The sequence below is a fragment of the Anser anser genome (genome assembly GCF_964211835.1).
Source record: "Anser anser genome assembly, chromosome: Z".
Classification (NCBI taxonomy): Eukaryota; Metazoa; Chordata; class Aves; order Anseriformes; family Anatidae; genus Anser; species Anser anser.
In genome coordinates, this window is record NC_139723.1 from 34,513,928 (window position 1) to 34,538,491 (window position 24,564).

General features: G+C 44.7%; 1 protein-coding gene across 2 annotated transcripts; it reads right to left on the reverse strand.

The window, feature by feature from the left end:
- Positions 1 to 517: 517 nt before the first annotated feature.
- Positions 518 to 17,305, reverse strand: LPL (lipoprotein lipase). 2 transcript variants are annotated; one of them, XM_083815970.1, is made up of 10 exons: positions 17,009 to 17,305; positions 10,354 to 10,520; positions 10,022 to 10,201; positions 9,458 to 9,569; positions 7,699 to 7,932; positions 7,268 to 7,510; positions 6,048 to 6,168; positions 4,979 to 5,161; positions 3,692 to 3,796; positions 518 to 2,684 (listed from the first exon to the last, which is right to left on the reverse strand). In XM_083815970.1, the coding sequence occupies exons 1-10, from the start codon at positions 17,079 to 17,081 to the stop codon at positions 2,639 to 2,641; spliced, it is 1,464 nt and encodes a 487-aa protein (XP_083672096.1). In that variant the 5' UTR covers positions 17,082 to 17,305; the 3' UTR covers positions 518 to 2,638. The 2 variants fall into 2 exon arrangements, with proteins under 2 accessions (XP_083672096.1, XP_083672097.1); XM_083815971.1 differs by having other exon boundaries at positions 10,354 to 10,517; positions 17,009 to 17,304.
- Between the last annotated feature and the right edge of the window lie 7,259 nt (positions 17,306 to 24,564).

Consider the following 24,564-nt stretch of genomic DNA (forward strand, 5'->3'; position numbering starts at 1 on the left):
GAGCTCAGCTGCGCACGAGTATGGGCCAAAGTGATTTTTCACTGTTACTCCCTTTAGAAAGTGGTGGTAAGGGTTAGGGATCAGTGTTTGCCTCCTGTAACCAAGTGGTCAGAAGTATAATTTGCAGAGAAAGTTTCTATTTTGGTAGAGGAAAGTGCACAAGCACAGTTCTGCTGGGAGGAAAATACAAAGAAAAAAAAAAGGAAAGGAGACTTTCAAAGGATGGGCTGTTGTAAAAGGGCATGAAACTTAGAAACCACGAACAGCAGACTAGCTGCTTCACTTTTCACTTGTGATCGAGATACTCGCAGGCACATAGAGATTTAGTATCTGGATTTGTGATTTTCACATTTCCCAAAACATCATAAAATGAAAAAAAAAATTACAACTTGCATTTAAAATAATAAAAAAATCTTACCCCATCTTCTCATCTCAGAATCCAAGTAAAAGGCTGTGGACTTCACATAAGACATATACAGCAGATTGTTTCATCAAAATGAAACTAGTGACTTTGGCATCAGTTTGAGAGTTTTATTAAAACCATAGGTTTCCATTCTGTACAAAACTGAGGAGTTTTTTTTTAAAAAAAAAACTTATTAACCACACTGGAAATAATGCAGTGTAAGTGGTTTGTTGATAAAAATCTCTCTGTAAAGCTATATACAGGATTAATACCACACAACTGTATAAATGTAAAGACTCTCAGCAACTTTAGCAATATATACAAACTACCTTTAAACACATAAATATGGTATTTACAGCTAATAAATAACATTCAAAGCTAAATCATGTGTCCCCAAGTAAAAGAACCCTCACTATTTTGTATCCAAGTTCCGTATGTGTTTGAGTTAGATATTGGATTAAAAGCACACCTGTTTACACACATTTTATTTCCAGAGAACTTTAACTCTAAAGAGAAGATTGCAACAAAATGTGAAGTCTATAGGGAATATAGAATCATATTTATTTTTAGAGGTCTCATATGCTGTGGCTCAATACTCAGCCCCACCCTCAATGACTCATCCTATCTGTAGTGAGGAAACCAAATGTAAGCAATTTCGGAGTTATTAATATTCCAACATATTGCACTGTTCAAGACTTTTATCCCCATATATACTAGCAGCGATGGCTAGAAAAAAAAAACAACTGTGCACATAAATGTATTTATGTTGGTTTTGCTTCAAAGATAGGATGGTCTTGGAGAATCACCACCTCCACACTTTGTCTTGCACATGTGGGAAAAGACTATGAAAACCAGCATCAATACATCAACATTACACTTCTCCAAATGTCTACCTTCAAATCCTTCTACCTCCCCGGTATTTTGTTTATCCTCTAGAAAGCTAAATGAAGGCTATTGAATTTTCCCAAGCACTAGAAAAATTACACATTACTTCAAGAAAGGGAAAGCAGAAAGCCTTCAATATATCTGTTTTTGGCAACTCACAACACGTCTAATTCAAGTGTTTCTCAGACCATTCATTTTTGTGCATCAAAAAATCAGGCTCTTTTTAAATGTCACAGATCTTGCTCCCTGCTGAATTCCACCTCAAGGCAACTCCTAGTATCTGGCATCACATCACAGCCAAGCAACAAATGAAGGCTGGTCACTGGAAGTCACAATTCCAGTACAGGGAAGCAGGGGTATGCTGGTCACCTGTGGATTTAGTTGCACTGCAAACCAGATATAGCTGTCACACAGCTGCATGAATGGCATTTAGTGTCAAACAGCACTGAAACTCTTAGTTTTAGCATCAGGGATGCAAGCAAGTGGTTAAAAAAAAAAGTCCATTCCCTGCGGTTTCTGGTAGCTCAACTCCGTTGCCGTTCCTTACTCAGCACAGTGTTGGAGGTTTGATGGCTCCATTTTCAGGGGAATGAAAGCACAAATGAAAAGCTGAATGTCTGCATAGGACACTGGTATTGCTGTCTTCTCCTACAACTGCTATTTATTACAGGTTACGCTGCATAGAAGTATATAGTTTAACAGACCATAAGTACTGCTAAGCAGCACTGGCATTTACCCCCAGTAAAGCACATTCATAACCACAAACTAAAAAATTCATCCCCATATTGAGTCAGTCCCTGACATCTTTTGGATACAGCTTTACACACAGCAAAAGTATTTTTTCACATGAGAAGCCTACCTATTTGCTAAACACACACCTGAAGACAATGAACTCTAGCCACTGAACTGTCTGAAAATTCAGATAGCCAAGCAAGGAGGAAATAAAAGTCCAGTTCCAGAAGACTCCAGAAAGAAACCAGGTACAGGTCTCTGCTTCTTTTCAATAAATACTACAAAACTGCTATAGAGGAACTGATGTCAAGAAACTTTGTCACAAGGCACCATGATTAAGCAAAAATCACTTATTCCTTCCTAACACTCAAGCCTTTGGCAATTTGTTGCGGGGATTTCTTTGTTTTAAACAACTATTCGATAATGTATCTTTATGGTTAGTATTTTGTATGCTGAGACTTCCTTACAAGAAGCCTCCTAAGTAGCTAGGAATAGCAGGCAAAAAGGCCAGTGGCGGATAAATATTTCTATATATTTGGTTCTGAACATCCAGTTCATTGGGATGAACAGACTCTCCTCCTCCCCAGTGTGGAAAAAAAATCTTAATTCTTGTCACTTTTAAGCAGATTCCTGTGCAGAATTTTCTTTAGAGGCTTTCTTGGCTCTGTGGGAAGAAAAAAAACAATACAGACAAGGTGAAGAGAAAGACATAAGACACTTGTTCAATTTTTGTCTTGTTTTGAGACTTAAGATCCAAAAACAATACTCAACAGGAAAATAAGTTATGTGGTTGGGCTGTTCCTGGCCGCCACTGAATTTTACAGGTGTGTCAGACAAACACACATGCACACACACACACAGAGCTCCCAAGGCCTCGCCAGGTCATTGCCCTGGAGTGAAGGTCAGCACATGTGCCTTTTTATGCAGAAAAAAAGATCTAAGTCTACAAGTATCCCCATGAGACCTTTCACTGATAGCAACTGCACTAAAATAAATATAACCGCTTCTCCAGCTCAAACTTTAGTGGATAAAGTCCAAGTAAAATTGTCCTCACATTTAAAGTTTACTCTGGGTCAGAAAAGTTACTAATCAGGAAAAAAATATGCATTAAACACACAGATGTAATCTTGCTATAAATTTGAGGTGCGAATCTCAGGAAGTCACTAATCCAGAGGAAAGTAGTGTGCCAGTGAGAGTACCTCCATGTGCCTGCCCTGTTTCTGTCTATACCAGCCTCCAGACCCACGTCTAGCCTAAGGAAGGGCTCTGGACTGACTCAGCATGGGTGCTTGGATGTCCTTGCATTAAGGGTGAACATAGAACTCCTTCAGACAGAAGAAAGCTTTCCTCTGTGTTAGTGCCCTCTAAAACCAGAGGGTTTGTTAGTAAACCCTCTTTAACAGTAAGATTTATACTTCACCACCACCACAGTGTGAGAGGGACTTGCACTTGCTTTGCAGGTGTGGTAACAACCACATGAGGAGATGGTTAGCAGAGAACCAAGTCTGGGGCTTTTAAGCTACCAAAGCTCCTACAAGCAAACCTCAAATTAGACTGAGTTGCGATGTTTCTGCATTGTTTAGAATATTAGTGCAGAATCAATCAAATCTCGAAGTTTTATGAAACCCATTCATGTTTCCACAACCTTAAGACAATGGTGCTTGCTCTTACCCTCCCCTTTTCCTGTTGACAGGCTGCTCCAGGCATTTCACAAATATTGCTGCCTCTTCTCCTTTACCAAGACGTGAGGTGCCATCTCGAGAACAAAACACCACCCTGTGAAATAGATGTTGGACATTTAGATGACTGAGCCAGACATCTTCTTTTAACTGCAGGAACAGGATGCTGGGAAGCAGTGTTCACACTGCCATGTGGGGCACTACTGCTTTACCAGCCTGGGAAAATCACTGGCAGAAAATTATTTTAAAAAATATAAAGAAAAAATTCCGTAAGAAAAGAATCACCGTGTAAGAAAAACTGGTAAATGCAGGATGTATGGACCTCAAACTTTTGTTAGCCCTTTGCATAAAACCTTGTTGTGGCTGAGAGAGCAGAGGCTCTACCTCGAAGTCTCTTGGTTCTTTATTTACACTAGTCGTGTGACTTTTCCTTTAGGTTAATGATCTTGGAAGAAAGCCTTGCTCCCTTGAATATTTGCAAACAGAGTAGGTTGCCAATTCCAGCAAACCTGAGTGGTTGCTTTTCTACTTATCAGTACTTTCCCAACCCCTATATTTGTTCAGCTCTGATAACTGTTTTTTTGATAAAGTGACTGCCTTGTTTATTTAAAGGAGGAACATACTATTCACAACATTGTACACAGGACATGCACATTCTCTGTTCCAGACCCATTTTCTGCTAACAGATCTCACGTCTAATGAATCTAAATACTTCAAAAGATTCAGGGGAAAGCAGTACTGCTCAGATTAACTGCTGTTTTAGCATTCATGTATTAGCAACATCTGCAGCATTCATGTGTTTCATTTCCCACCCACCATTAAGATACGTCCTACTCTTCAGAAAATCCAGCTTAACGAAGCAATCTTTTCCAGTGTGAATGCATTTTTTGGAAATGTTTCTGAAAAGTTTACTTTTAAGCAGGCTCTTTGCATGAAAACCTGTGCATGTGTCCAGCAAGAGAAAGGAGAAATTGCAAATACAATCAGAGCTTCTCGTTGAGATCCTCTCTTGCATATTATAACCAACCTGAGGCAAATGAGACAGTGGGATGCAAATGAATTCTGTGGGAGTGAAATTACAGATTGCAGATCCCAGTGGAGGCAAACAGCTGAATATGGCTGAAATAAATGCAGGTTTGGTGCTACTGGAGCCCTGACTATCAGTGTTGCACTCATTTACAACTGCTTTCCATGTTTTGTCCCGCCCCGTGAGATACCATGATTAGAGTAACACTGGCAATTAAAACTAAGATACTTTATGACAATGAAAACAAGTTACTTTTTCTGAGTTTCGCCTGACTTCACTCTGACTCTCTGGATGTTGAATGTAAAAGGAGTCCACCAGTCTGACCAGCTGAAGAAGCTGTCTTTTTCCCACTGCAGCTTTAGCATAAGCAGGTCACCAATGTCCACTTCTGTGTAAATCAGGAAAGAGAAGGTCTTGTTTGAGGAGACTTCAGGCCTGTGGGGAGTCAGGAAAGAAAAAAAAAAAAGCTGTTGGGAAGGTCTTAAGAGCCAAAAAGACTAATCAGTAGTCCTAAGTGAACTCTGGAAAGATTAGAAGGATAGGGGCTTTCTAACCTAAAGGATAGAAAACTAGAGAAAGAAGGGGAAACAGTGTCAAGATTTTATGTACTTCAAAGAGGGAGAAAGCAAACTGTCCTCCATAGATCTGATGGATGGAACAAGGAGTGAAAAAAATAAAATAATAATAATAATAAAAGCCTTCTGTAGCAAGCTAGTAAAAAGCCTGGGACAGATGGGTGTCTTCTCCATTGCTGGTGGCTCTCAGGGAGGTGTTAGACAAGCACCAGCCAGGAACAGTTTGCATACAGCGTTTCCTTGGAGTAGGAAACACACCTTGGTGCCTTCCAGCCTCATTCCCTTCCAGCCCATGTTCAGGGTGTGTAAGAAGAGATTTATGCTCCTTTCCAGAGCTTTGGAAACATGTCTCCCTCAGCTTCTATGCAGAGGCCTTCAGCCCAATCTGGCAGTTTACGCCAGGTCACATTCAGGTTTGCCATGTTCAGCTGGAACATGGCAAAAAGGAGTTTTGGGGAGTAATGATGACACATTCACAACACAAAAATTCTTCTTAGACGGGGCCATAGGTCAGACCATTTCTATGTTTCAGATCTAATATAAAGAATGTCTCCTATAGATCTTAGATCATTAGCTTTAGCAATGGATGAATGATGCATTCTCTTGATCAAGGACAAGAACTAATTCTGGGACCCTGTAACAGATTTCTGTAGCTGGAGTTAGAACCCCAAGTTTTTCAGATCGGCTCTTTAACAGATTTATGCTAGACTCAACAGTGCATTTCAATTCTTTCTGTAGCTACTCACAATGTGAAAGCAATGTTCTCACTCTCATCTAAAGTGCCATACAGAGAGATCAGGAATGGCTGGTTTGTCTTGGTCATATTTGCCTTTCCAAAGAAATGGATCTTGACCTGGTAATGGAAGACTAGAAGAACACAAAAGAAAAGGCCATTATTAAAAACCTCTCAAGCTCCAAAGAGACTGCTGTCGACAAACGCTCAAAAAAAACCCTGCACAAATCCTAGGTTGGAATACAAGAGCATCACTAAATACAGGAGCTATGTGGGTATCCAGGGAACTGTTTTTGTGAGGAGGTAACAATTAGGATGCAAGGGTATCACAACCTTAAAAAAAAAAAGCTTTTCAGTCCTTTCTGACAACATAATAACCACAGAATCTGTAGTATTGCCTTCAAATCTGTTTTAAGAGTGCAAGACTTGCAGCCCTTGACATGAAACAAGAATCGTGCCTTCCTCATAGAGGACTGTTTATTTCAGTCCCCTGACACCAGAGATTAAGTGCCAAATGCCAACAAAACACTGTTCTTGCATCTGTTCTAACACTGCAGGAACGTGCCCTCTGATTGCTAGTCCAACACACAATGCACACAGCAATCAATATATCATGTGGCACAGTCAAAACTAGGGAGGAAAAAAAAAATTAAATCCAACTTTGCAGTTATTTTCTTAGCTGAAAGCCATCCAGTTCTTTCTGGCATTGTCCTTTTCAGACCTACCGCTGTGGCAGTGGAAATCAAGAACTGCTGTGAGATTTTAACATGGGATGCAGTGCTCCTCTGGCAAAAGCAGTATGAAAGGCACAAATCTGATGGCTGCACAACTTTAAGCAAGTTACTCATCAGGCTGAGCTCTGCTGATTATTTTCCCAGCAGCAGGAAAAATTCAACTATTTGAAAAAAAAAATTAAAAAATCTGAAGATTCAGTTGTTCCAAGTGCAGTCATTGTCTGGGCTGCAGAATAAATCCTCTTTTCATTTTGTCCCTTAGGAGTTTATTTCAAAACACCCTCTTTTTTGTATTCTACTCACCACCCCTTTAATAAAATGGCATTGATGCTCTGACCCTGCACTTCAGCTTGTGGGCAACCCAAACGCATGCAGCCTTGCCTACAGGCTCACTGTAGGCACCAAAATAGCAACATTGTCATCTGCAGCATGAGCCCACCCCGATGCACAGCTGAGCAAAACTACCAGCCTTGCTCACCAGTAAGCCAGCAAAACCTACCTTTGTAGGGCATCTGAGCACGGGTCTTCAGGTACATTTTGGTGTTTCTCTTTGTTCTCACTCTGTTGACCTTGTAACCCAAGTTGTTGCAGCGGTTCTTGCGGCAGCTGAGGCAGAGCCCCTTCTCAAAGGCCTCCTTCGTGTTGCAGCGGTAGGCCATGCTGGGCTTTTCTTCGTAGAGGAGGGAGTCGATGAAGAGGTGGATGGATCGTTCGTGAGAGCATTTCACCAGCTGATCCACATCTTCAAAGAAAAATATATATGAAATATGTATACACACATACAAAATGGTGTAAAATCCACTAAGCCATGGCTGGGTTTTTAAGGGACAATATTAAAAGAACCTAAAGGACAAATTCCTGTATCCAGATCTCTGCTTTGGATGATGATCTTCCTTTGGATACAACACTTTGTTTTCAGAGCATCCTCACCTGCAAAGCCTTTTTCAGCAATCAGGCGTAGAGCTTCTCCCAAGTTGCAGCCCGGCTGGAAGCCTCCCCCGTTAGGGTAAATATCGATGTGTCCTACGGGCTTCTGAATGCCGATGCTGCGATCCGGAGAGCCGCGGGTGTAGGTGTGTAGGACATCCACGAAGTCAGCGTCATCCGGGGAGAGGCGTGTGAGGGCATCAGCATACTCAAAGGTGGGACCAGCAGGATCCAGCCCTTTATGGTGCAAACCACAAAGAATAACTGAGATGGTTGTCTGCCAAAACACTGACAGCGATGCAAGTGCCAAGCTCTGGTGCCACACTGGGCCGGAGTATTGCCTATGGCATCACTACAGACATTAAAGTGGGATCATTTAAGTAACATTCATGTATGCAGGAGAATCAAATACACTACTTTGACGTGCTGACACTATCTGACAAATAAGGTGTATGTAAATGTATGTAAAGAAGCACAGATAACTTCCCCACAGCTGTAGTGTTTCCAGTGGATGGGAGAAACAAGTTGTAAATATTTTCTCAATGTTTCCCCTCTTGTCAAGGAACAGAAGAATTGTAAAATTTCTATTTGAAGTGTTTGAAGTGTGGAAAATGTCTTGCTGCTAACTCTTTACTAGGGAAACAAGTGGAAAACATAAATAAGAGCATTGCAGCCTGCATGCCTAAGGGGAGAGGGGTTATTACAGTAAACTGTCAAGCTGCAGCAACATTGACACCACAAACAGCCAGAACCATTCTGCCAGTGAGCAGGAACTCCTGTTCATAAGGCATGCACAAACAGCTCCAGGAGGAAGGGAGCCAGGCTACAGGTTGAATGAGGCTCCCAGGCTCTCTCAGCACCGAAGATGCCACAGATGAGTGATTTTCTTAGCCTTGTTTGCTGATGTTGGCATTTCCTTTGTCATTGAGATCAGTGCTGGGGCAAAGCAGAGCTCAGCTCTCCAGGTGCTGGGCTGTAAACCAGACCAAATGGCCGTGCTACAGTGCACCACCTTATCCAGCACACTCTTCAACCTCCCAAAAAATATCACCCTAAGCAGACACCTAAGTATGCATAGGTACAGGGCAAACAAATGTGTATTTCTTTCCTCTTCCCATAACTGTTTAGTTTTACTTTTTTACTTTTACTTTACTTTTTGTTTAGTATTACTTTCAGCCTAGAAAATTACTGGAGCCTGTTATGATTTAATTTTTAGTAACCCACAGTGGATTTCTTCAGATTACTTGTCCAATCTCCCCTTGAACCTGTACAGACTTCTTGCATCCAAAGCATACCATGGCAAAGAGCTCTCTCTGCAGGTACTACACCCATGGCAGGAGGATCCACCTCCCACTCCTCTTGGAAATGCTCCCAGCAGCTGCAAGGGATGTCCACCCAGATGGAGACAACTCCCTGCAGCTGTTGTGCTGCAAGAGACACAGAGACCTTCCCCAGGCCATAGATTTGGCCATTTACAATCCCATTCCCCCAAACCAATCTCTTCATGGCTGATAAATCCCTGCCTATTTACTCATCTCTTGTGCAGAAAAATACTGAGGCTTCTCACTCACCACCTTGATTGATCTTTTCTGAACCTTTTCCAGTTCTACTATATAAATACCAGAACCACTGATTTAATGTAGAATGAACACAGCCTAAATACAGCCAACAAGCAACATTCTGGTGATTCTCCAGAGGAAAGTAATATTTCAGTATGGAGGAGACAGAACTCTCCACTCTCTACAACTACAGGTTTCCTTACCAGTAATTCTGTTCACCTTCTTCTTGGTCAGGCTCCCAGCAATCCCAGCAGCGTGAGCACCCAGACTGTACCCCAGCAAGTGGACATTGTTGAGAGGGTAGTTGAACTGCTCCTGGAGAAGAGAGCTTCATTTAAAATCTGACATTAAGTGGGACAACATCAGATGACGCAGGGGAAGTTATTTTATAAAAAGCAGAATTTCTGCTTGAGCCATGAGTAACAGCAAAAAAATAAATAAATAAATATAATCAGTATAACCTTGCTCCATACAAGCTTGCTTGAGTTAACTTGAGTTTTTTGCTTAACGCAAAAACCAAAGTAGAGGGAAATAAAGAATTAGGGACAAAACACATTCCTGTGTACCATAGATTTTCAGCCATCTTCTGCCCCAGTTTCTGGATCCCCTAAATAAATTCCAAAGGCAAGGCAGACTTCCAACCATTTGCGCCAAAGTGCGACTGCTATATAATATATAGGAACCTGTCTTTCATATCTATCTTTCACAGAGCCTTCAGAAATACTCTGTGGACACAGGAGATTAAATATGTGAGAAATGTGACTTACCTCCATCCAGTCAATAAATGTAGCGACATCCTTTCCCACCAGCTTAGTGTACGCAGCAGACACTGGGTAGTGCTGCTGAGCTCGAACTAGCCAGTCCACCACGATGACGTTTGAATCAGGTTCCCTCTTGTACAGAGCATCCACCAGCTTTGGGACCCAACTTTCATACATGCCTGTCACCTGTTTTGTTGTGGTTTAAAAACAAACAAAACAAACAAACAAAGAGATCAAAGATCTTAATATCATCTGTGGCACAGATCCATGAGCCGAAGCATCTAGCACTATCCACAAGGAGCGCAACCAAAGGGGACATGCCACCCTTCTCATCTTACCGTCCATCCATGGATGACCACAAAGGTTTTACTGGTGTGGTTGAAGTTGCACTGTGCCAGGCTGTCCACCTGCCCGGGAACCAGGTAGCAGACATCCTCATCGGGCTCTGCAGGCGTCCGTAAGGAAAACTTGCTCTCGATTCCCTCAAAATTCATCTCAGCTTCTGCTATACAAGATCACAGAAAACAGAGCTGCCTTTTAGAAGTATTAGAGCAAACAGTTCAGAAGTCACTGGTTATGATGTTGGAGAGAGGTCAAGAACAGTCAAGAAATGGAGAACACTTTTCATTTCCCCCAGTGAGCATGTGGGAGGGAAACCAAAGGTTCATGAAAACTGCTCCCCGTCCATGATACTGCTGAAACAGTGAGAATCTGACCAGCTGTCAGGCAGGTATGAGACACTTTTAGGAGTCATGGTGCATGCAGGAAAGCGGCAAATTCCTATCATAGTACTACATATTTTGGAGGTGCATCTTCCACTTCATCACAAACACGTTACTTGTTTATCAAGGCTCTTCTTAGGATACAGTAACCACAGCCCATTAAAAATATGAGCCATAAAGTCCAAGTTTTATAAGAATGTGGGTATTTTACTTTTTACCAGCAGAGAAAAGCAGTAGGTGAGAATATCAGATACCCACTAAGGAAACCAAGCCAGCAAAGCAGCAGCCTGCATTTTGAAGACAGTATTTTTTTCCACATCATCTAATAAACAACATTTGAGGAAAAAAAAGAAGTCTTCCTCTGCCTGAAGTTATTTTGAAGCTATTTGAAGGAAGAAAAATAAATAGATAAATCATGTACTGGTAGTCAGACAGCATGTGATGGCCCGGAAGGATCACATCTCAGAACTCCCTCCAGCTTCTAGGTTCAAAACATAAGTTTTCTTTTTGTTCCTGTCAAAGCAGAGAAGCTACTTTAATCTTCATGTCCACTTCTTTTGTCTAGGAGGAAGCTTGCCTCATCCTCCTAGGTCTGATTCAACACGTAAACACCTCTATATCCAAAAGATCCTGTAATTAACCATGGACATAAACGCCAATGCTTTCCTGAAACCAGGTCGTATTTTGTCAACTTGCTTTTAGCAAATATTGACTGCCTGTTTTCCAAGTGCAGCTGAACTCAGGCCAACTCCATCCTGCTCAGCGCTGTGTTTCCTGGCATCGCGAGCACCAAGCTTTCACAGACTCCTACACACGCATTAATGAATAGCTCCAAGCCACCACAGGGAACGCACAGGGCTGCGGTCAGGTCCTCATGCTAGGCACAACAGTTTTCCAGCACCCTTCTTTTCCCCTTTGCATGAGTCTTCTATACCTGGCATATATATGTCTCCACAAAGTTGTGCTGCATTATACAGAGGCAAGAATCATTCACTGTTTCTAAAACTTATTTTTCTGGTCTCCCCATTCAAGCCGCTTCCTTGGCTGTATTTGACCTTGGTTGCACTTGCCTGGCTAGCTAATCCAGGCTAATTATACTGCGAGCCCCCTTCCTGCCCCCTTCCCCATCAAGAACAGGTGTTTTTCCTGTGCATCCTTCCCCAAACAAGCAGAAGGATTCACATAACACTGAATATAAAACTTTACCTACTGAAAATGAACAAAATCTACCAAACTAACCACATGCAAGTTTTCTCAGAAGTTTCCCCCCTCTAGTATTTTTTGCACATTCAAAACTTAATTTTCTCACAACCAAGGGAGTGCAAAACCCCTCTCTGAAACAAACCTTTAATCTTATTCTTTTTATTTTTTAGCCAGAAAAAGAAGATACCCAAAGTCTGATTGGTTAAATATCAACTATAACTTCTCATTCAGCAGTGAATCAGTAAAACTTGGAAAGAACCAAGAACAGTTTTCAAGTCTAAGGCACACAGTGCAAAGACTTTCAATTATGTGTATTCTTGTTCCACACAGGAAGGCGAACAAGAATAGTCCACCTGCTCACTAGTTAATAGTGCTTCCTTTCATATTTAGAAATCATTTCCCTTCTGAATCAAACCTATCTGATAATCAACCAAAATGTAAATTAAATTGAAATCCTGCCTTCTGGTGTGTTCTCAATTACAAACACATGCTAGAATTTGCACTTACTGTGACTCTTTTGGAAACAAGCTTTTCAGAAACCAAATTTGCAGTCCCACGTGTAACTCACTCATGAAGAGAGTTTAGAGTACAGGGGCATCTGCCACTGGAGAGGTGGAAAAAGCTTGACAAATATTAGTGTTTCAGCCTCAAAATCTTTGGGTGGTATTTAGGGTATAAGGGCTGTGTCACCCCCAGGAAAGCACCGGCTGCAAAGCCCATGGGTTAGGGAAATAGCTTAATGAGCAGAGTGGCCTTCTGCTATGTTGTGTGAGGAATTAGAGAGTCAGAAATTATCATTAGCATCCTTCATGCTCAAAAAAAAAAAAAGCATCTTGGTGTCTAATGTCCACACATGTTCATTTCCCAGGAGCAAGACACCCTCTGCGTGAGGGAAATGTGTGTGGTGGCATTTGTTGCTGACTGCTTAATGACATGCTAATCAGAAGCTATCCTCAAGAGCTGCCTGAGTTTGGCTTTGCAAATGCTGTCTGGGTCACAGCACAAGATCAATTTGTACCTCGTGTTGTGCTCCACACATGTTGCAGCACCACCTACTCTCCCACCTTCTGCATATTAAATTTCAGGAAAAAATACAGGGGTATATAACAGCATATATACAAACTCATTTCACATACTGATCTCAATACATACCATGTTTTAGAACTGCAGCTACCGAGCAGCTTGCTTCAGAAAGCAAGTATTTGCCACTTTGACTTTTGTATGTCAAAGTATCTTGGTCTCATTAAAAAAAAAAAAAAAAGGTGACTGAGAACTAAACCTTGTCATACATAGACTTTTGTCACGGACCTTTTCCTCATAGATGTAAAGTAAGAAGTCTCCTTGAATCATGTCCGATCTGAGCTGGTCAGACTTTGTGACAGTGGGTTTCATTCCTATAGCCTGACACGATGCCAGAGAAATGCAAAGAAGGTCAATGCACACACACTACCAGCTAGCTAATGATGTGTTTCAACTCGGGTTAGTCAAACCAGGGCAAACCCAGAAATGGGGAGCCTTCAGCATGTTTCTGGAAGGTGGATAGGAATTTAACTGAAGTTGCCATAAGCTTTACATAACGTAGATGGATAGAAATCAGATAAAGAAGTTTATGTGCACCCTGAGACATTGAAATAGTTTTTGGGATAAGACTGCAATTCTATTTCTAAACAAGGCCTTGAAGAAAAACAGACCTGAAGGTTTAAATTTGTAGACAAAACAAATCCATGCTTCTGCTAAAAAAAAAATCACACTTTCCCAGGCTTAGTAAAGCAGAGGTATAAAGGCACGTTCTCTGTGTTGCAAGAACTTCCAGGTGCACCATGGCAAATATAAGTCCCCATTACAAAATAAAGCTGCATAGGTCACCTCACTAAACTGTAAGCACACAGCAGTGCCCAGAAAGGGATATTTACCTATTTAGAGAACTGGAAAAGGGAGCAGAATTAAGCCATCAATTTCAGACTGGAGCTGTCTCTTCTCACAGCCTACAGGCTGCACTGCCAAACTCCATTTTATCATGCTCCACAAAATTTCTGCCGCCTTTCTGAAACTTTCACTAACATAGTCTCAGTTTTCATCTTCTAAAAAAGCTGTCGTGTACATCACGGTAGAGGGAATATCCTAGAACTTGGACAAGGTTCAGAAAAGTATCTAGTAACTAGGAAAAGTCAGTAATTTCATTTTCCTGTTTAAACCTCGTTACACTGACTTTGACTTGCAGTTTGTGAAATTCCATTCAGTCCATTACTGCTAACAATTTTGAAAGCATCGCACTGACTTTAAGCATTCTGACTCAATATAAATGCACGGTTACACACTAATCAAGAGAATTCATCCTCAAATTTCCTCCGTGAGAAGCCTACAGCAACCTGTCAACTGTTTTGGATGAAGGGAAGTACCATTGGTAAGCTGGGTTGAAAATGTGAGTTTGAAGATATATCAGCATCTGGAATGTGAATCATAAAATAAACTGCCAGCATCAGATGCAGGATGCAAAATATGGTAACAATACACGTGCAAGAATCAGTGCATCTGAACTACATTTTGAACAGGAATCTTTGGTAAACAACAATTTCCTGGTGTTATGTACACAGAAGTGGGACTACTAGCTGGGTGCAAAGATCACTAGAAGGTGTACTGCCAGCCTGAGTAAACTTAAGTCCACGCACACATACAGAGGCAAACATCTGCACACAACAAACATTTACACAACCTGCTGGAGTTAACTGGAACTCATCCTCCACCTGATAACCAGCATCGGGATAGGGCATCCATCAGTCACACCGAGTCCCTAAAAGCGCTCTGAAGCACACTGATGGTCAGCTGTGCTACATCACCAAGTATGATTGTTTAATTGCAGCTACACTATAAACTGAAAGCAGACTACTGCATGTTGCAATCTGACAAAGCCTACCCCGTAAGTCAGGTTACTGTTTAACTTTGCTGTGAAAGAAATTCCATCTCCCATTCTGCAAGTTTCCTCATGGCAGAGCCCTGAGGTTAAGTCCTCCCTCACTTCTCAATGGAAAGAGTGACACCTCTGAAGCCCATCTTGGCCAGAGAGCAGATGCTGAGCATGGCCCTGGCCTGCTCAAGCCCTGCAGCTGGCGGGGTGAGGGCACACTGAGGCTCCCACACTGTGCACACGGGTGCTCACCCCTCTCCGAGGCGCTCCCTGTCAAAGAGGTGCTTACTCAGCTGCAGCTGGCAGGCCTGTAACTCAATCCAGCAGCAGAGATCTTGCCATCCATTAGTCCCTCTGCAACATCTGCAATTAGCCCAAGACAATAAAATGCAATCACCGCCAAGCTTTACAGTAATACAGAGGAAAAGGTGCATAAGAAAGCCACACCATGCAAGTGCTTCCTGCACAGAAGAGGTCCCAGCAGACTTTCTTAGGAGTGCCAGTGCCCATGCTATTCTACAGCACACTTGTGATGTCCAGCAGCCTCCTCCCCAGAAAGGCATTGTTTCTGGAAAGGCCATACCACAGCTGCCCTGGCAGGTCTGTCCAAACACAGCCACAGCAAACACCAGCAGGTCACATCACACAGTGGTGTAAATCTGGTGTAACCCCTGACTCTGGATTTACACTGGTAAAAATAGAGATCAGCATGCATTCCTAGTAGTGTATTATCTTTTCCTGGAACACCAATGTTATCTCCACCTACAATATCTTTTTCTATGTTGTTTATTAAATACTCTGGATTCCTGGAGGGATGGATCATGTATTTTCCATGGCTCCAAAACATCTTTTTACTGTGGTGTGGAAGAAATAGTGCAAGGCTCAAGACTTGGATAATTTTAGGATGATCACACAACCTGTTTACATATAACCTGTTCCTATGGAGAAATAATGCAATCAGTAAGTCTAAGGCAAATCAATTCCTAGAGGGATGAAAGCTCTCTCTGGGAAGATAGCTATTTTACTGTATGAAATTTGGGTACTGTGATGGAAACTGCTTTTGATTGCCTCTGATGGCACAAGATTGGATTCAAAATGAGAATACATTCCTCTGGCTATGCTCTAGCACCCCATGCTCTTAGTTTCGAATACTTCCCTCCAGCTTCCTTACACACAAAGGAAATAACAAACGCATCTGCAGTGGAAGAAAAAAAAAAAAAAGATGTAGCATTATACATTTTAGCTTCACCTAGCAGCTGTAGGAGATTCATCTACATTTTCTTCTAAGGATATAGACTTTTAAACAATACGCTAAACTCTCACACAATGTCTGAAAAGTAATGCCATGACAGGGCACCACTAAAAAGTTTAAAGAGTAGTGGTCTATTAAAACCAGTCTCTTTGCTTGTCAAAGCTGCGATCATGTTGTGGCTTAAACAGGAGCACTAGGGAACATCGAGTAGTCAACACACACACGTGTCCTACTTTCCCTACCCTGGAGAGTGCCCACGCACAAATGTAAGTACAATAGGTGTGGTGTAAGTACAATTGTATGTGTATATATAGACACTGTGGGGGTACACTCCTCTGTTAACATTTTTCCTAACAGATTCTGTTACATTAACTGCAGCCCAAATGCATTATTATGACAGTGATGAAATTCCGCCTTGCCTTGGACGAAAGGGACCAAGAACCACATCCAGCTGGGATGCGGGACTCCCACGGGACAGGTGAATGCCCTCAGAAAAGAGGGTCCTCGTCCTGCACGGAGCTGAGGACCCTACCATGATGCTACGGCAGTGCCAACCTGCCTCCAGAAAGGGACTCTTAAGAGACACCTTGCTCCTGGGGGGAAAAAACCCAAGCACATCCCAAGCCTCCGCAGGCCATGCCACCCCTGAGCTGAGACCCTGCCTGAGCTCCGAGCAAGGGAACCGTGCCCGGATCTGTCCTGGCAGGACGCAGGTCCTCCAGCAGCCCTCTCCAGCCCCCATTTCCCCCCGTGCAGCAGCAGTGCCCCCCGCAGCCCCCTCCCCACGGCAGCGGGCATGCCCCGGGGCTCTCCCAGCCCGCCCCGTCCACGCTCCGGGCTCGGTCTAAGGCTCTCCCGCCCCGTGCCCCGCCCAGAGCCCCCTCCCCATGTCGGGACCGGTCGGGACTTACCGGGGTCATCGCCGACAGCGGCGGCCCATGGCAGACATAGGCAGAGCGCGGCCAGCAGCGCCTTCCTCCCCATCTCCCCTCCTCTCTGCGTGCGCGCTGCCGCGGCGGAAAAGTTTCTTTCGGCGAGGGAGCAAAACAAAAACAACCGGACGAATAGGAAGAAGAGTTAAGTTTTGCTTTTTTTTTTTTTTTAAAAAAAAAAAAGGGGGGGAAGAAAGAAAAAAAGCTAAAAGCACGAAGTGTTGATGGGTCACTTGGGGAGAAGCCCGCCGCAGGCACAGCTGCCCCCCTCTGCCGGCGCCGCTCCCTCCCGGCCCCTTATGTCCCCGCCAATATGCAAATATGCAAATGAGGCCCCACGCCCATTGGCGCACGCCGCGGGGCGGGGCCGATGCTGCCGGCCGGGGACGGGCGGCGGGGGGGGGGGTGCAGAGCCGCTCCCGCGGGGCCCCGCGACCCCCGCTGCCCCGGTACGGCCCGGTACGGCACGGCATGGCACGGTACAGCTCGGTACAGCACGGCACGGCACGGCCCCCCCGCCCCAGCTCCGTCCCCTCCCCGAGGTCCCGCTCCGCTGTGCCGGCACGCCGGGATGCCCTCGGTTTTCCCTGCCTCCCCCGTCCCTGCTCCCCGTTCCAAAGGGGATGAAGTCTTCCTTCTTACCCGTGCTCCTGCACCGAGAGCCGACTCAACTGCTAATTGTGTTTTCGGTTCGGTGCCTGCAAGGCACCTTTCGCAGTTCCCTTGAAAGACCTCTGCCAAAACCTTGTTTTGCCAGCGCTCAAGGGGATGCAAGCTTGGAGCGTAAATTAATTTGCTGGAGATTGCACCCGTACTCTGGAGAAATGCAAAGTTGCCTTTTCGAGCTTTTCAAGTCTCTCTGCCCTTCTCTCAGCAATGGGGTTTGCAAGCAGTTAGGTTGTCGTCGCCGGCCAAAGATCAGTTATGTGAGGACATTTAACAGAAATATTAAATTAATAACAAGACCTGTTTTTATTTCGCAGCATGTTGTCAAAGGCCCAGCTTCATAAAGGGCTTCTGACGCTTACAGGGAATGAGGACTCCCTGTTTTTTGCGATGTGAAGCAAATGTCATTCTCTTTGAGGGCAGCAGCTTCTTCTCAGACCAGGCACTTTAGGAGACTAAAATATACCTGGTTCATATTAGCGAGGCTATTCAGTAAGCGGTCGCTCAAGTGTAGCAGAACTGGGTCGCCTTTGCAGACGTAGATTTCATAAAAAGTCCAGTGAGATCTAAATGTGAGAGCACATCTTCCCCGGGGCACAACTTGAAGTTCCTTCGCTCCCAGCCCCTATTTATACCCAAAAGGCATCTCAGAAGAATCTAACGAGGGTGCAACTGATTGTGCTGGGACTTTCTTTCCAGTTGAGACAACTGAGGCGGTGGGGTCAGGGGGGTGAAGCAGTATGTAAGCCGGTGGGAGTCAGAGGCAGGGCACAGGAGGTAGGGAGGCTGAGGGTAAGGAGAGAGACAGGAGAGACACTGGAGGACGGAAGTGGTGTGAGCAGGGAAAAACATGGCTTGCACTCACTGCAGCTTGCTCTTGATAAGTATCAAGCATATCCTCTGTGTCCCTCTCATCAAAACAATAGCAAGAATTTTCTCATGTCTTTTTTTTTCTTTTTTTTTTTTCAAGTGTGGACTAAACAATACGTTTTCTCTGGATCTAATTTAGTTGAACCTCAATAGTGTAATTTCCCCCCTACAAACTAACCTGACTCTGTCTAGGTGCAGACATCCTTCCTAGAAAATTCCAGTCCCTGTAGCCAACATATGGCAAACTAAAAGAACAAACAATTTAAAGCAAGCTGCTGTAACAGGGACTGTCAGGCTACCTTACTCACAGGTGATGCTACTGACCCAGTCAGAGCAAAAGAGGGCATGAAGGGTGTCTCTCTCCTGTTTTGCACAGCTACATCCATGGCTACTGCACCAAAAACTTATGTTAGAATATGACTGTTGGAAGACGACTAATGTAATTTTAGCATCTGGTGGATCAAGTACAAAAGAGCAGTCGCAATGCCTGGCAGGCTAGCCCTGGGCAGACTGCTGGCCCCACTAACCTCTGCTAATCCACAGGCTGTAATCAGAATTTCAGTTCATTCCCAGTACAGATCGTGGAACCTGTGAACAGCAAGGGCTGGCAGCGGATTTGAAGTCTATTTGGAATAAGATCTACTTTGCTACACTGAAAATGCTCGTTTGCATAATTTTTGGTGCCTTCTCATGCCCATGCAGCACTTGAAGACATAATCTGAGAGAGTTGTGCAAAGTTTCCACCTAAAAAAAAAAAAAAAAAAAAAAAAAGGAAAAATTGCAAACAAAGCACTAAAAGAAAACTTTCATGTGATCAAAGAGAAGTTGTGGGGCAAGGGGAGGGGGGGAAGGCAAGTAATTCTGTTTTCTCAGATCTTGAACAAGTTGCCTCAGTCTGTGATCTGTGTATACCCAGCTGCAAAATAGTCTGAAATACATGGCCCTTCCTGAAGGCAGAACGTGTCCCTGACCACTAAGCAATGTGCAGTTCCACTACCCTGACACAGAACATCTTCTAGCACTTAAAATTGCTCTTCCCCTTGCAGGTAATCATGATCAGGCTGCGAAGAAGCTTCACGGCATCAACTCAACATGCTTCAGCGCAGTCATTAACCAGATTTAAGTTTCGCTTCCTCCGTAAAATACATAATCCTATAGGGGAAAGCAAAACTCCATCTGCAAAATGGAGCCTGATTTAATGTAGTCAGGGGTTCCAAACTGGGTGGAAGGTAACAGAGTGAGAGCTAAAACTCATTATTTCCAACAGGGAAGGGTGGGGAGTCTGGAGGAACGGAGACAGGGGTTGCGTAACTGGGCTGGTACTTGCACCCACAGACCATGTGCAAGGTTAAAGTCAAAGCAAGCCCACGAGTGTCCCCAGCACAACGTGGGCAGTGCTGGTCTGTGTGGTGCAGCTGTGTTAAACCCCGAGCAGATTCATTGGCCTCACACAACGGCAGGCAAGAGGAAGTCAACCCCAACATTTTATTTCCACTGCAATACTCCAAAGGGAGCTTGAAACACAGCACAGAAATGTGTTTGTGTGTGTGCGTAAGAGAGAAAGAGCTAACCCTGTAACTTTGAAAATTCCTGTGCTGCTTTCATTCTCCTCATACAGGACGTTAGATAGCTGAAGACAAGAGGGCTTCCACCAAAAAAAAATGTATATATTCTTAGATACAAGAAAAAAAAAACTGTTCTGCTTTCCTCCTGGCTAGAAGATGCAAATAAGCAAGAAGTCTTTGTTTTTGCCCTATGGATATTTAAATTTTTGTTGGAAGAGAAAAGGGGAAATTAAATTTAAAAAGTCAGAGTGAGCTTCCACGTGATTTCTCCTCTATTAAATCCAAACAAACAAACAAATAGAATACTTTTCTCCTGCGTTAAGTTTGTTCAAAGGTTGCAAAAGAGGTATTTTTGAAAACTGGCTGGCAGCAGGGACAGCCCGGTGACAGGCAGGCACGTGCTGCAGGTGGGAGCAAGGGGGAAGCCTGAACGTTGTGGCTCTCCCAAACCCCCTAAGTGTGCAGCAGTGGGAAAGGTGATGGCAGGAACTACGGGAATGTCTGTTTGGCAACGCAGTCCTGGTGGCTGGAAGAGCTCATCTGTAGGCACAGAGCTACAGGGAGCTGTGCAGTGTTTGCAGCTCTGGCTGCAACAGACAGGGCACCTGTTCTTCCTGCGACTCTCTGTCCTGCAGGGAGGTTCCTTCAGTCCCCAGCACCGCACATGCGACAGGAGATGGGAGTCCTCCCTGTGTGAGACACCCTTTAGTAGCCTTCACTTGCTTACCCTCTCTGCTACTGTGGTACAACTTGCTGCTCCATTCCCAGGTTGCCTTATCTTGCAGACGAGGTCCTTGCTCACTGATTAGTGCAAGGATCCGTTCCTCTCCATCCCGCTCTCTTATTTTCGGAGCAAAATGCAGGCTGCCCACCCCCTCACACGAAGAGGTGTGGGCCCCAGCAAGATGCCACGCTCTGCCACAGAGCTGCGGGCCTGGCTGCGGGGTAAGCTTGCGCTGCGATTTTCTCAACTGTGCTTTAATTAATTACCACGCTGCCGGCGGTGCCTGCCAAAGTCAGCTTGCTGTCTCGCCAGACACATCTTTCAAAATGCAATGCCAGGGGAGAGACATTCCTGCAGCCCTTTCGGGGTGGCGGGCAGGGGAGTGTAGGCCAGCTCCCCACTCATTGGCCGTGGGGCTGGTGTGCTGACCACGTGCAGCCCCCCTCGCTGCCCCTCACGTGGCTCCCGAGCCCTGCCTGCAGTAGGTTAAAGATGACGTTGTCTGAAACTTTTGCAAGGTTACGAAAATGTGCAAGGGCAGGGGGGAGAAGGAGAGGGAAGAGATCTTGTCTGGGGGTAGTGCTCAGTCCCAGTGGTGCTTGGGTGCCCGTAGGGACATGAGCAAGCCCACAGGTCTTGCCAGCAAGGTGCCTGTTGTTCCTCTCACGCTATTTCCTAAACCAGTCTCTTTAACCATGAGAACAGAGCCCTCTTGCTCAGGTGCCAGCACAGCAGTCTGCATCCCTGGCTCGCCACAGGGAGAGTGAGTAGGATGAAAGGGAATGCACGGCGTGGCTAGTGGGGGTAAATGCGTGTGTCATGTCTGTCTCAAGAAGTGTAGCAGGGAAGAGAAGCCACTTCTCTGGCCTCTGGGCTCCCCAGCAAGGGAGAGGATAATTGCACACTTTCTGCTCTTCCTTTAGTTTGCTCTGCAACGCTGACAGATGGTGTGCGGTGCAGCCAAGGCTGGATTCCAGCTTGTATCTCCTTTGGTCGCTTGCAACTTACTCAGAACATATTCCTCCTTGGGCTGACATTTCCATCTCATCCCAAAGGGGATTTGTTTTAAATTTTCATTTCAAGTTTAGGCTGAGCTAGCATTGCTGCTCTGGGATTTCGCAAGCGGTAAGTAAAAACTCCCTCCTGGCCCAACACCCCTGATGTGGACATCCAGCCCAAGCGCTTGTGGAGAGATGGGTGTGCTCCCACGGGACAGGTCAGCCTGCCTGTGGTCACAGCACACTTGTGCAGTGCCTCTGGGGACTACAGAGGGATCTTTCAGTGTTTTTCTGCTCCCAGGTTTTATTTGCCTCAGTTCCAAGCCCAAAGTTACAGGGTTTTATTCCTCCTTGCGTGCACGTGTGGACACTTATGTTCATGCATGTGCTCTCCCCATTTTTCTGTGCCTGCAGGGTTTGCATATAACTAGCTCTAACTTGGTGTGGGCTTAGGGCTCTGATGTTGGCTCCCAGTTCCTCTGCTCAGTATCAGACTGTCAACAACAATATGCCAAATGAAGAGGGGGAGTTAAACATGAAAACTTTTGAAAATCTCCTCAGGATTGTAGTGCAAAGCAGAGGAGAAAAGTGGCTGAGTAGTTCTCCAGCTCCCCTCCAATTAGGTGAAATCAGGATTTAGCTCAGGGAAGCTTGGAGCTAAAACAGATACTGAGACAAATTTTTAGGCCTTATGGAAATTTAAATGATTGCAAGCAAAGCTTAAACTCGGTGGGCTGTCTTCAAACTATTAGCAGGAAGCAAGCCAAGTTTGTATACGCAAAATTCCCTTGTCAGGTCTATTCTGTTTGTCACATGTAAGTAGCCAATAAATAGTATTTATTGCCACCCACTTCTTTATTCGCATTACTTCACTGTCGCAAGCATGCTGACATTCTGTAGGAACGCATACCAATCCCCGTACCAGAGGTATTCCTGCCAAAAGCCAGACATGGGAACAAAGAGGAGATACAAACAAGCCAGGGAAGGGGAGAGGAAGGGCAGGGGCTGCGATATCAAGATCCCACCACACTTCAGGTGACCCCAGACTCCATGCAGACTATGGGAGGAACATGAGAAACAGCAAACCTGGTTCCATTATCATGGAGGGTTTCAGACCCTGCAGACAGGTTCTCCAAGCTGGAAAGGGATATTTTCCCTAGGGACACTTCATTACGCGAGAACCTGTGAGAGAAGTATATCATCGTTGCCTTCAGGGCACCAGATGATGCCAGCATTACCGTGTGCTGAAGGCAGCCACTAATCCAGGGGACCTCTGTCTGTTTTTAAAGCCCCAAGGGGCTCAGTCTGTCACTTTTTATGTGGAAGTCCTGTGCGTGTCACTGAAGGCACTGCCAGCTGGCACGCCAGAGAGGAGGCATGTTCCAGCTCCTGCTAGGGCCTGGGTCCTGAGGGCAGCCCCCAGAGCGGAAAACACAGCCAGGCCTCATCAAGGTGCTCTTCACCAGCCAGGTGAAGGATTCCTCACCAGCCAGCCACACAAAGCAGATGGAAATTTGGCTCTTTGAGGGTCTCCAACACTGTCTCCCTCCTGACTCAATCCTTTTGCATCCCAGTGCTGAGGCTTGTAGGAGACACCAGTGAGACCCAGTTGCTGCTGCAGTGGAAACCACTGTCAGTGACCCCACCATCTGGGCAACCCTTGTCCTCTGCAGCTCCTGAGGCCATGTGTGGCCTCACATCTCCCAGGGCATCCGTGAGGTCTGTGGGGGGATTTCTGTTTTCAAGATCCAGTGTTAAAGAAAGTAGCCTTGTGTGTGTGTTTATACACAAGTTTGCAGTTGGGAGGCTGGAAGGATGCCAAAAAAAAATGGCTATTCTTACAAACCTTCCTGTTTACTTAGTATGGCAGCTACCTCAGTAAATGTCCCTGTGTTTAAAGCTATAAAGAGGCCATTCAAAGAACCACTAAAAGGCTTGGAAATCTCTGAGGATCAGACTCCAGGCATGAATGAGGTAATAGTGGTATTAGCATAGCCTGTTTCTCCAGGCAGCTGATAACATTGTAACTAACCAAACTATGACATAAATTTGCCCCAGGAAACAGGCAAAATAGCTTTGTGGGTTGTTTCAAATTACTTATCCTGCAGGAATCTTAAGAATTCCTGTTAAATAATTAGGGACATGTGAATTTGATTTCCAATAGTCCTGACGCTATGAGAACTCTGTGGGAAGGTGGCTTTTTTAAGGAATATCGGCTTCTTTGTTGTTAGGTGAACTTCTTCCTCAAATTTTCTGGGGTTGTGATGTTTAAACTCATTTACATCCTTACGGATTATTTTGTGTTACAGTAAGAACTAAGGGCTACAGGCCTTCCTGTGTAGGAACATAACTAGAAGGCTTTTGACCAAAAATCTTGGGAAAATAAAATCAGCCAGAGAAGTTCCTAGCACATAAACCGTTCTCAACTCACACAGACAAGGCAGGGATACGGATACAGTGAAAATTCCTTCTGGCAAGAGTAAAGGTCCCAGGAAGGTGTTTCCCTGGCTGGCAGCAGTGGGTCCCCATGCCAGCCAGCCATCCGACTGTCCCCTGGCCATGGGACAGGCTGAGCTTCCTCTGGGCAGAGCTCACCATCAGCACGTCCATGCTGCACCAGGGCTCCAGGGAAAACAAATTATTAACGCTCCACAGCTGTTCTATATTTTCCTCAAGCACTGAGACTTTCCACAGGCCATTTTGATGACAAAA